Source organism: Aquarana catesbeiana, linkage group LG01, assembly GCF_042186555.1.
Source record: "Aquarana catesbeiana isolate 2022-GZ linkage group LG01, ASM4218655v1, whole genome shotgun sequence".
NCBI lineage: Eukaryota > Metazoa > Chordata > Amphibia > Anura > Ranidae > Aquarana > Aquarana catesbeiana.
This window is the reverse complement of record NC_133324.1, coordinates 480,709,326-480,722,556: the sequence shown is the minus strand read 5'-3', so window position 1 is coordinate 480,722,556 and position 13,231 is coordinate 480,709,326. Positions and strand designations below refer to the sequence as shown.

Sequence of the window (13,231 nt, the reverse complement as noted above, 5' to 3'; positions counted from 1 at the left end):
CAAAGTAGGTTGTGTCCTCTGCACCTGCCTCCACAGCGAAGCCGCAGCTGACAGCTCAGCATGGAATCGGGTCCTATCGGCTTCAAAAAAGTTATGTATACTGATTTCTTCTTTACAGGGCTAGATAGGTTAGTTTTAGCTCGTGAATGTCTGTAGATGCAGGGATTTTAGTGTTAGGGAGGACTTCTACTTTAAAGCAAAAGGTGGTTCAACTAAATACTGACACAAGGAGTAAATACAGCTGGATAAAACAAAAACTGTGTCTGTCTTCATTTCAGGCTGCAAAGCAAAAAAATTTGATTATTTTAAGGAGGGGGTGATTCTTTTCTTTACCCACTGTAAATACTGACACCAAAGGGCTCCTGCTAATCAAAGCATCTGTCTGTGTAGAACAACCTTTCAATAACACAACATCAGAAAACATTGCACACATAAAGTAAAGTAGAAAACACAAACAACATGCAAAATTTAAGCTATAAAATTATTCGTATCAAAGTCATAAAGAAGTGAATGTGACATTCAGTCACTGCAGGCGAATCATTCCCTGTAAATTAAAACACATGTAGGAAGATATACCTTCAGTAAATGTATGGTGAACGCAACATTGTTGGCTTTGTAGCTGTAACTAAAACAAAATTATAAGTCCCTAAAGAATACAAATAACACATATTGATGAATAGCAAAAGATGTTTACTTCCAATATACTATTAAAATGTTAATATTCTTTTTCAGAGTTTGATTGTAATATTGTTTCAGGAGTTGACATTTGACAGCTAATGGTAACACAGACATATCTGGCTGAAGTGTAAAAATAGAAATCGTATTGATTGAACCAGCTCTCAGCTTAAATGATAATAGCTCAGAATACTAAATTGTGATATTTTATTTGTTGACGTGTATCTAAAGAATTATGCAGCCCATTTCTAAACTCCCATAAAAAGGATACATTCTCCCTCTAATCTGTTCAGAATATTAGTTCCGTGTAACAGTTAGGTTTAGTGTAAAATCATGCAGAATTTTGCAGGAACATTATATAAAGCATATGAGTAGATGTTTGATTCAGTGAAACTATGAAAATCAACCTAGAAATTGGTTTAAGAGCCACCGGAGTGTAGTGAAAGTGGTGATTTTATGCATCAAATACAGCTAAGCGATCTGAATTATCCATAATACTGTGTTTATTTAAAATGGTAGGAGCAGCTAATGTTTTACAGTTTTTATTTTTATTTGATGTTTATGGCTTTCACTGTCACTATGTTTAAAATACGCTCTTCTGCAAGAACCCCCTCTAGTGTAAAATGATTGAAATTGCAGTGACTTTTTCGAAAGTTGTAGCACAAGGCTTGGTTGAATGGCTGCTTATGAATCACATATTTCACTATTTACTTTGCAAGGGCCTTTTCTCTTGGTTTAGTGAATGGAACTGACTTCATCCCTGTCCATCAACCAATCATGTGCAAGAAAACATACTTTATTTTTCCTTGCACATCATTGAGTATTCTCTATAAAATACATTTTTACCACATCCACTATGCTGAGGGAAAATGCCTTGCCCATTGAGGTTGATGTAGGCAAATATCCTGTTCACTTTGCAAGAAAATTTGCCTTAGAGCTTAATGAATGAGATGAAGCTCTGTTGACTTCCATCATCAATTCATATGCAAGCAAAAATGCATTTTTTTCCTTCCACATGATTGGGTATTCTTTGCAAAATGAAGCTTTGCCACATTCACTAAATTCTGGGGCAAATTCTGTTGCAAAGTGCAACTTCTCTTGCCAAGCGAACAGCCTATGCGCCTTTAGTAAATCAACCCTATTGTGTTGTTAAAAATATACTGCAGTGAGACATGATATTTTTTACATTTAAACTGCCTCAGGAGATATAGCTAGCTGCTGAGTTGCTTTTATGTTCATGCTGGCCTTCTTTTTTTTTAACCTGGCTTCCCCCACTAAGTAAATATATCAATATAGTTGTCGGTTTTCTCCTATTCTAAACTCTAACTAAGGCCTGCCATGCACGGAGAGAACTTCTTTGCAGGAAAGAAATTTGCTCAATACCCCCATTAACACAGACAGTGTTGATGAGGAATTCCCTCCTGCCAGGCCATTGTCCTCTGGGGGATCACGGAGGGCGGGGGAAGCCGCCCCCGCTGGGAGAAGACAGTGATTATAGCAAGAGAATCTGTCAGGCTGGTTGTACCCAAGTTGATTGATTGTGTAGCTTCGTCTGGCGATACACGTTGACGTCACCAACGCCCGAGACGCCTCTTCAACATCCCCTAATATATTGGCGAGCTTGAGGGGAGACTCCTTCAATTACAGTGCAGATCCAGCGGCTGTTTCAGTGCATGCCAGCAAGACCTGCCCCTCCAGGCAGAGAACACAGTGACTGGCTTCCGGGACACTGATGGGTCAGCCCTCATATCTCAGTAACCTGGACAATACCTCATACCAACATCAGTATGGAGCATCGCGTTTCATGTGGAGACACCTGCTGATGATGATTGGCTGAAGATTCATGCGGGAGTAGTAAAGTATCGTTTATGCCACTTGAGACTGCTATGAATTTACCCAGTGATAACATGGAATGACTTTACTTGTTGCCAGTCAGTCCCAGCCTCTTAATTTCTTCCACAGTATTGCAAGGTCCCCACAGTGTATCTCAGCACCCTTGATGACAGGTACTTAACTGTCATCCCCTTCAGCCAGCCACCTACGGTCCACATGACAGTTACTAGTTCACCAACACTCACAGATGCTATTCTGCTCAATGCGACCAATTGCATTTCTACAGGCTAAACAGCATGCCCCTGACTTTTTACTGCAATGGGAGCAGCTCTTCCTATCTCTTGTTCAGGAATTTTGCACTCGTGATGGACTAGTGTCCTACCTGGTTGTTTGTTTTCTTGGTACATCAGAATTGGTTCCAAGTACATCAAGATTACCATACACCCTTCAGCTTGCAGACTGCTCTTCGCTTTCCCTCAGCTTGAGCCTCCAAGGGGTTGACACACGTTAGTACCACCTTGACAGATTTTGTTACCCCGTGATATGGCAATTAGCCGTGGTTGTGCTCCATGTGCCAGTACACTTGGCGTCTGGACTATTTGTCTTCTATGTGTTGTGTGTAATGTATGTGTTTTTGTTTTTCTGAGCATGCTTGAAGTGCCATGCACAAGTGGTTTTAGGTGTGCACAACCTGGGTGTTTTGTATTTGTATGGTTTTAGTTGGTATGTTTTTGACCTTGAACAAACAAATCATATCTCTTTGCACAAGCAGTCCACACTTCTCTGCCACTATATTAGCCTACTACGGTAGGTTCCTTGGCTTAAGAAACATTTTTTTCTATGAAGGTAAAATACCTTCTACCTTTAGAGTTACTTTAATGTAGCGCAACATGCACTAGGGTAATGCCACAGTTTGAGTAGACCCCAATATTTTGCCTTTGAAGTAAAATAATTTAATTATCAATGCCTTGAGAGGTTGGTTTTAGCATGGCATAAGTGCCATGGTAATTTGATGAACCAGGCCCAAAAGGTCCTCATGCTTTTATTAAACGACAAAAGCCTTAATTTCAATATTTTAACCCAAACTGTATCCATTGCTGATAAGAGCACTCTGAGCTGCTTAAAGAACACATGTAATGACATGGGGGCTGCCAATACTGCCCCGCTTCTCTTGTGACTGTTGTACTACAAAAAAATATAAGAGCTGTCAGTGCTGATTCACTTCTGAAAATGCTAGTTGGCTGGAAATTTTGAGTAAACTTGGAGCTCCTTTTCTACATATTTGTTCCAGGCCAGTCAGTAACCTAAAGCTCTACTCCAGGCAAACAGTTATAATTGTGGGTGAAAAACATATGTAAGAGATGGTTAAAACTGTTTTTCGTTTCTGTCCACGCAGTCCTGAGCTTTACACAGCTCTGCCCCACAACACATCCCTGTCATGCAGGGGAGGGGACCTGAACTTTTCCTTGCTGTGCAGTTTCACTTTCACTTACAGAAAACCCCCCACCCTATGACTGTAGGAAGAAAAGAAAAACAATACACTGGTGAGCTCATCTCTCTGTCACCCTTTTTTCTCCTATCAGTATGATCCTTGGACTGCAGTATACCTAATTGTCTGTCTGAGCTCTGCTATGCAGGCTGTACAGGGACCACAACAGACTCATACCAAGTCAACCCCAGATACACAACTGGTATTTAAAAAAAAATAGAATAATTACAGAGCTGGATTTATTGTGCCGGAATTTTTGAATCAAGGCTCAAATGACAGCCCAGCATTTTCAGAAGGAATGTACAGCAATCGTGGCCTTCTTTGTCCCAATTTGCATTGTATGAAAACAATCAACTTTTCAAGCATCAACTTATCATACTGTATTGGGCAGACCACTGGTAAAAGAAGTAAAACATAAAATCATTGCCCCTGCTAGTTTTCTCCAATCTTTATGTGCCATTTCCAGGCTGCCATATGGGTAATCTCTGGATGTAGCAAGTCTAACAGAAATTGATATATTGTTCTAAGCTTAGAATTTACATAGTGAGGAGTGACAGTGTGAGGCAAGCTAAAAGATATATTACTCCAGTCATACCTGTTTATTGAGCTGACGCTGGGCACTGTATCATTGTCACATACTCGTTCTGCGAGCAGTCTGTCCCTGATCTCCCATGCAAACATAGTGGGGTTTTGCCTCTTGTAATCTGCGATTTTATCTACAACTTTGGGAGTGGCAACCTTTGGTTTTGATCCACCAATCACACCAGGTTTAATACTGCCAGTTTCATAGTACCTGCAAAAAAAAAAAAGGACAGTATGTTTTAAAACTAAAAAGATAATATAACTGACAAAGGATACAATAGAAGGATATGTCAAAAGGGGCATTTTAGAGTGTAAAATAAATATACATTCATTCAAAATGCATTCACAACTCGCAGTCTATGTGACAAAAAGCATGTAAGGAATGTCATTCTGATAGATCTGGCAGCATTTTCAGAAATTGCACAATGGAGCTTAGCGTGCAGTTTTCTCATGGAGTAAGAAAAAATATGATGATAAAGGCATAAGCTTGTGAAAACAATGTCTATTAATCAAACACGGTCATAGGAAACAAATCACATTTAAGACCATTTTCACTAAACAGGGTGGCAGCCAATTGTGTTAGCTGGCAAAATGCACTTACTTGAAATGGTTCCCTTATTGATGTGGTAATTTGATAAAACCAGCCAGTAGAAACATTCCTGGACTATATATATTCAACTATTTTGCTGATACAATTTATTTATGTAACTGAATTGTCAATTTGACCACATACAATGTCTTTTAATATTTATGTATTGAATGAACCTTTTTTTGCTTCACTTATTTTTTTTTTTTTTTTTATGAGATTTTAATTAATCATTTCAGTCTAGCCAATGATCTCCAACAATCACATTTGCAGGATATGAGTAGATCACCCAGGCTAAATCACATCACAACAAGCAAAATAAAAAGAGCACGTATCCATCCACTGAACTCTATAAACAGTGTGTTTATTCTCTAATTAAGTTATTTTTTGGATATAAAGGGAACCTGTAGGATAGAAATATTGAAGCTTTCAAAGACAACGTACTTTTAATGTTGCACTCTTGGTATTTCATGTATTCCCTGCAAACACCCAGTGGTTTTGGCAATGGATCTGTTATATGAATGCTCAATGTTTTTTGGCAAGATGAAGGTAAGCATTGATTTGAAAAATCAATTCATTAAATCAGTGCTAAGGTTAAGGTATGGTTAGGGATTATTGGTTAAGGTGAGTGTAGGGGGGTAAGTGTTAAGTTTTAGGGTAGGGCAAATTGTAAGTGTAAGGTTAAGTGTTAAAGCTAAACTCCAGCTTTAAAAAAAAATATAACAAATATGCATCCCAATTAAAAGTAAAAAAAATAGCTTTAGCTGAAATACTCACCTTTGGTCATTAGCTTGGAGTACATCTACTGCACCCCTAGATGTTTTTGGTCTTGCTGCTTGAATTACATCATCATTCAACACATTTCCTCTAAACCCAGCCTATCATGGAACCTTGACTCTATGGGTAAAGTCATCATGCACTCTGGGCTCGGAACATTATTACTAGTGCACGTTTAGTGCAGCAGTAAGGACCATCCATGGTTGCTGCCAGAGAAAAAGAGGAAGGATCTATGAGGTCAATAGATCCGCCAAAATAATCTTGGGAAAAAAGTATGTATACTTATATTTAAAAAATCGTGAGGTGAGCCCTAAGGTAGGGGTGGGCTAAAGTTAAACTTCAGCTTTAGAGGATAGGTTCCAGTGTTAGTTTAAGGGTATATTAAGGGGTTAGGTTACATTTTGGAGTTCAGGAGAGAGGAAGATTAAGTATGAGGGTTGGCCTGGGGTTAAGGGTTATGGAGATCTGTGGGTTTATTTTAGAGTTTTGTTTAGCAAGTTTCTCTGCACTAAAAAAAATGACCAGTGCCAGAATCTCAAACCTGAAAACAAGTGAGTGAGTTGCATGTTTTTTTGGGGGGACGTTGACTTACTAGGTGATAAAGCATTTCCCCTTTTTAAAAAGACAGCGTTTGCAGCTCCCGTATTTTTTCTCTGACAGCATGTAGGCTACACTACATGATAATATTGACTATTTTTTAATATACATAGTATATTATGTAGTACTTGGAAGCAAGCAAGTCTAAATTACACAACCCAACTATGAACTTTCTGAAGAGTCCAAAAGACATAAGGCATTAACACAGCATGTTTATTATGAAATCAATTCGTCTTCTAATTGCATTCATTTTTTTACTGACATCTCTGATTACAGAGCAATATTATTTGGTAAACTAAGACAGGGTTTCACTGTAATTAATATTTATACAAATAATGAGCTATGAAATTCCAATTTATTGCTGACAGCTTAAATGAAACAAATCAACATGCTTAACTTCAGAATACCAACTTATATAAATGTACCCATTCTTGTCCTGTTGTACTTTTGTCATGCCTAACTTGACACAGACATATTGTCATGTACATAACTGCTGGAATACTGTGCCACTCAATGACCACTTTTTTCATCTCAAGTTCTGCACAGCCAGTGTGTCCTTGTTGCCTTTATCTAAATCTGTGTTTGACAAACATTTTACTAGTTGCCACAAATATATACCACAGGTTTCTCACTTACAGGCAAGAAGGCAGGGGTGTTAATGAATTCATTATATTGCCATTTACTGTATATTTACTGTACTTCCTGTTCCTTGGGGCAACTGTCATATGCCCTAGCTAAAGGGCAAAGCAGGGGGCCTTAACTAGGGTTTCTCTGCATGATCAGAAAACTGAACCAAACAGAAGCCAAATCCAACACTATTCTAAGTAAATGTCACAATAGGTCTATCATTTTTTGGAACACTGCAAAATGCTTGTGGATTATTATGGGGTGATTTTCTTTAAAATCGAGAGCCTGTGGACACTTTAAAAAGACAGGAGTACATATAGGCTAGCATTACATGTGTTATTTTTAGTAGCATGGTACAGGTTAGTTTCATAGAGATAATAATAGTACTACTACTAAACTGATGGAACAAGTTGGTTTTTTAAAGTGTCATTAAACCCACATTATTAAAATTATTATTAAATTCTGTATTACATGAGAAATTCATTTTCTGCATTCTTCAAAAAACTTGGTTGATCATGCTGTTCTCTATCTCCCCCTCCTCCCCTCTTTTGCAGAGCAGAGTTGATAACTAGTGCACATGCTCAGTTTTCAGTATTGTCTACCCTGAGCATTTCCTTCCTATTACATCTGAGCAGCCCATGTGACTATAGAATCACACATGTTTGTATATACACATTAGTAAATGACAGCCCACTCCCTCCTCCATGCCCACTAACCAGCTAAACACAATGGGGGTGGGATATTACATATTGGTTGATAGAGGATTCACCTCCCTGTTATTCTAAGATACAGGCTGGAGGGGTGTGACACAGCCTGTGACTGGCAGAAATCTGTCCACACCATGCTATTGCCAAAAAATAATAAATATTTCATTTCAAATGAATATTTGTATGACAAATATTGATTTATTTGTTGATATTAGTTATATATTTTTTCTGTATCCCAAAGTATGTTTTTTTATTTTGAACATGTGACCAGTAGCAGAGGACTAAAAGCTCCTCCTGCTACTGTTTCCCTGTAGACAGACTGGGAAAGAGCTATGTCATGTGACAGCTAAATATTGATTAGAACAAAAGGTACTTAGATTTTTTTTTGTTAAAATAATTACAGTTCCATCATCCACATGCAAAAAAAGAAGGAATAGTTTAAATTAAACAGTATGTGTTTAGTATCACTTTAACTAACATAAGTAGTATGTATTGCTGCAGTGAAAAATCACACACAGTTGGGTAAGGCGTGATCATGAAACATTAATCGCTACTACATTCCACTTGTGCAAGAATCACAATAGGGAAGCATATTTTATGTATATATATTTAGTGACTCAGTATTCACTAGAAATTTTTTTAGTTAAGCTGAGATCCTAAAAATTGTCCACGTGGCTATAGACTTACATACTATACTTCTTCATAATGTATCTGTTTTAGAGAGTCTGAGAGTCTGTTGTGCTGTCAATACTTAAGTTAATCATTTATAACAATCAATTTTTTAACTACTTCAATACAGGGCACTTACACCCCCTTCCTGCCCAGGCCATTTTTCAGCTTTCAGCACTGTCACACTTTGAATGACAATTACGCGGCCATGCTACACTGTAACCATGTGAAAATGTTATTATTTTCTTCACACAAATAGAGCTTTCCTTTGGTGGTATTTAATCACTTCTGGGTTTTTTTTCTAAAAAAAAAAAAAGACTAAAAACTTTGAAAAAATTAAAAGTTTCTGACAGTAAATTTTGTAAATAGGTAATTTTTCTCTTTCACTGATGGGCGTTGATGAGGTGGCACTGATGGGCACTGATAGGCTGCACTGATGGACACTGATGAGGTGGCACTTATGGGCACTGATGAGGCGGCACTTATGCGCATGGATTAGGTGGCACTAATGAGGAGGCATGAATATGCCACACGTATGGGCACTGATAGGTGGCACTGATATGTGGCACTGATGAGCACTTATAGGTGACACTGGTGGGCACTGATGGGTGGCACTGGTGGGCACTGGTGGGTGGCACTGATGGGCACAGATAGGCAGCACTGGTGGGCACAGATAGGCTACATGGATAGGCGGCACTGATGGGCATTGATGGGCGGCACTGATGGGTACTAATGGGCATTGATGTGTGGCATTGATGGGTAGCAGTGATAGGTATTGATGGGCAGCAGTGATAGCCAGCACTGATTGGCATCGTTATTGGGTACTGATTGCTGGCACTTGTGGGCACTGTTTGCTGGCACTGGTGGGCACACTGCTGGCACTGGTGGCCACTCACTTCTGGCACTGTGAGCACTTTATTGTAATCAGGGCACTGATTATCACTGCCCTGATAACATGCCTAGATGTCCTCTGTGAGGAGATGCCACTGATCGGCTCTCCTCTCCTCACACTCTTCCAGTGTGAGGTGAAGAGAGCCGATTACTGGCATCTCTGTGTTTACAAGTGACCGGCTGTGATTGGACACAGCCGATCACGTGGTTAAAGAGCCACAGCTGCAGCTCTTTACAGAGATTGGGATTGCGCTGTGTCCTAGCAACATGCGCGTCCGCGATCACCGCACTGCGCACCCCCGAAAGTGGCCGTTCTGGGCACCGTCATATGATGTCCACCCAGAACGAGATCCGCACCTCTCCGCCATCATTTGACGGTGGGCGGGCGGCAAGTGGTTAAAAACAAAATAATAATATGATAAAGTTAACATAATGGAAGAGGGTTACTAAAATTGGAGCATGCACAATCTGGTGCAGCTCTGCATAGAATCCAGAATCGCTTCCCAAGTTTTATTGTCAAAGCTTAACTGAACAAACTGAAGTTAGAAGCAGTTTGGCTTCCATGCACAGTTGCACCAGATTTTTAGCACTCCAGTTTTAATAAATCTCCCCCAATCTGTATCTCAAACTGACAATTAATCATCAGTAACAAAACATTATTGAGGCACTGATTCTGCAAAACCAGATATGCAGACAGTATACACCCGCCATGATCTCTGGCTTTGCCCATATCCTAGGTCTTTCTAGAAAAAAAGAAAGTTCATGGGTTATGGATCAGATGCCTGGTTGCTAACCCTTAGCACCCAGGCATATGGCTGCCGGTGCCACCTTGACCCATGAATCTTTCTTATTTTCTAGTAAGACCTAGGATATGGGCAAAGCCTTAGCAACCCTTAGCAACCAGGCATCTGTTTGCACATCAAAATGCCCCGGTATTTGTCCTCAAAGTTCCATCAGCAGAAAATATAACTAGACACCTAGTAGATTTACTAAAACTGGAGAGTGCAAAATCTAGTGCAGCTCTGCAGAGAAACCAATCAGCGTCCAGGTTTTATTGTCAAAGCGTAATTGAACAAGCTAAAGTTAGAAGCTGATTGGCTACCATGCACAACTGCACCAGATTCTGGAGGTGGCTTTTCTACATGTAAGTGATCGTTTTACACTTTTAATATTGCCACAGCTGCTGCAGCAGAAGAACATCCCCCAGAAAGTGAAAATCTCCTTACTTGCCAGTTATTAACTCAAGTCGAAAATCGTTAACAAAGTTAAATGACTCATGCATTATTATTTTTTAAATTATTGTTTTATTTTTTATTTTCTTTGCCTACTAAAAGCCAAAATGTATAGCTAAAAAAGAAAAAACCTAAAATCCTACACTTTGATATTCAAAGATCATGCCTAATGTTGAATTACTGTGGCAGCATTTTTCAGTATGTTGACATATTTCATAAACTATGTAATATTTTTCATAAGCTGCATTGTGTTACCTGCCAAGGATCTTGCTGACACATCCATGGCTGACCCGTAGTTGCCTTGAGATGTCACACGGCCGCACACCCTGATGGGCAAGTTCCACTATTCTTTGACGTACTACATCAGGAAGGGGTCGGCCATTTACAAACACACCACCTAGCTGATTGACTCCTCCATGTCCTTGGGAAGAAGAACAAGAGAAAGAACAATTTATTTGATATTAATCTCTTTGTTATTTTGTAAGTGTTTCATTTAATTTTAAAATGAGAATGTTGGAAGTACCTTTCAATTGAAAATGTATGTAAGAAAAATGTATTTAAGCAAACTACATTATAGGCTTTATACACAAGAACAAACGGCTGTCAGTATTTTCATTACCATTCATTCTTTGCTTTTTCTTACTATTAAAAAGGTTGTTTTTGTTTTATATCGCTTGTGTAAAGCACAAACATCACACAAGCTAGTGTTCCTTAAAATACCACTAACTCCAGGCTGTCAATATCTGTGAGTTTATGTGATGTTTTTACTGGGTAGAACAGGAACAGAAATCATTTGAGAGGGTGGGAAGCCAACAATTTGTGAACTAAAAAATATATAAAAAGGCTTTCAATAGTTAATTACCCCCTTCGTGTGAAATAGCAACAGTTCCACAATAGTAAATTACACATTTCATGCTAAAAAGTAACATCTTAACACAATAATAAAGTAAGACTCTAATAAAAATAGGATAAAAATGAATGTTGCACTGTAGCATCAGATACTCCTGATATGCATTTTTTACATTTGACTGGAACACAGAAAGGGTCTGTAGTGTTACCCCCGTAGGAGCCAATAAGGCTTTTGGGTTAGATGTGGTCAGCTGATCAGCTTCCAACTTCATCGTTGACTCATTATCATCATCCAACAACTACCTCTTTGAGCCACCGCATAGAGGACTTCTCTTTCTTAAGTGGTGGCTTGCTCTGAGTAGCCTTCTCCTGCTTTCTCTTGTCTAACAGAGCCTATTCATCTCTAAGTTCTCTCACAAGTTCTGGATAGGTGGGAGCAGTTCTGGGTCCTTTGAGAAGAAGCTTCAGCACGATAGGGTGATTTGGGCAAGCTTCTTGTAAAACTCAATCTAGTTGGACCTTGTCAGCCTTGCATGAATCTAAACATTTTTTTTTTTTTAAGGATTTAATGTAGGATCTTGCCAACTCAAGTTATACATTCAGAAAGCTTCTTCTCTCTTAGCTGGTGCATGTGCTTGAACTTGTATAATAAATCTGTCAGTTTCTCTACTCATTCAAACACAGCATACAAAGCCTCAATATAGTATTAGGCTACACAGTCCTGCTTTCCCAGCTTTATGTTATGAATCACTTCAGTAGCAGGGCCCTTGAGAGTCTCACTAATTCTCTAAGTTTATTTAAAGCCTCAGAGATGTCCCACTCTTCTAGTGCTTGTGAAGCCTGGTCCATTCATGTTTCAAAATTCTCTTCCCCAAATGGAACTGGAGTCTTACCTGGGCAGAACCATAACGTCCCATAACCATAACTGATGGGGGTCAGAAAAATTCTTGCCAAATTTCTCCACTAACTTTCCTACATCAGTGAAGAAGGAAGCAGGAGCTAGTCCTGATGTAGATACAGGAGTGAGGGTGTTCGTTTCAGTCACTGACACTTGTGGGTGGATTGAACGGGCTCCTACTTCCTCTGTCAGATGGACACGGTCACTCAGAAAATGGGAGGGAATGTCTCTTCTCCACTTTATAAGGCCCATAGATACAAGGAGAAGTTAGATGCACCTTCATGTCTAGCACAAACACTCTCTGCTCTGGAGTTAAGGTCTTTATCGCTTGGTGAATCTGCTCCTCAGTCCATTCATCTCCTGGCACATCAAGCACTACACACACAGTTCTAGTCAACCATTTTGCTCTTGGCACCATTTGACAGTTGCGGTGGGGTCCATGTCAACTTTATCCAGCTCGTTATCAAGGTTACTGCCATTCAGAACAGAGAAATCCTCGGACAAGCTCTCACGTGTAGTGCTACCCCCATAGAAGCTGCTGATTAGGATGAGTCCTTTGTTCTTTGCCTCGACCTTTTCAAAAAACCTCAGCCCCTCTAACACACCAGGTTGAGTACGCAACTATACAATATCACAGAAAATCACTGAAGATAATACTTAGTACCCAGTAGTAGCGCAATTTAAAAAAAAAACAGGAACCAAATCAGGTAGTAAAGGCAAACTTAATATATTGTCATTCAATGTGGGTAGTAACTAGACAATCATAAAGCAGATTACCAATGGTAATGTAGCATACAAAGTTATTAACAATAATGCAGA

General features: G+C 39.2%; 1 protein-coding gene across 3 annotated transcripts in view; it reads right to left on the bottom strand.

The window, feature by feature from the left end:
• PAX5 (paired box 5) overlaps positions 1-13,231 on the bottom strand; it is a 324,021-nt gene that overhangs the window by 217,007 nt on the left and 93,783 nt on the right. For all 3 annotated transcript variants that reach the window (XM_073591718.1, XM_073591737.1, XM_073591728.1), the window contains exons 2-3: positions 10,921-11,086; positions 4,593-4,790 (exon numbers count right to left, since the gene is read on the bottom strand). In XM_073591718.1, coding sequence (XP_073447819.1) covers positions 4,593-4,790; positions 10,921-11,086 — 364 coding nt within the window. The remainder of the gene's footprint in view (positions 1-4,592; positions 4,791-10,920; positions 11,087-13,231) is intronic.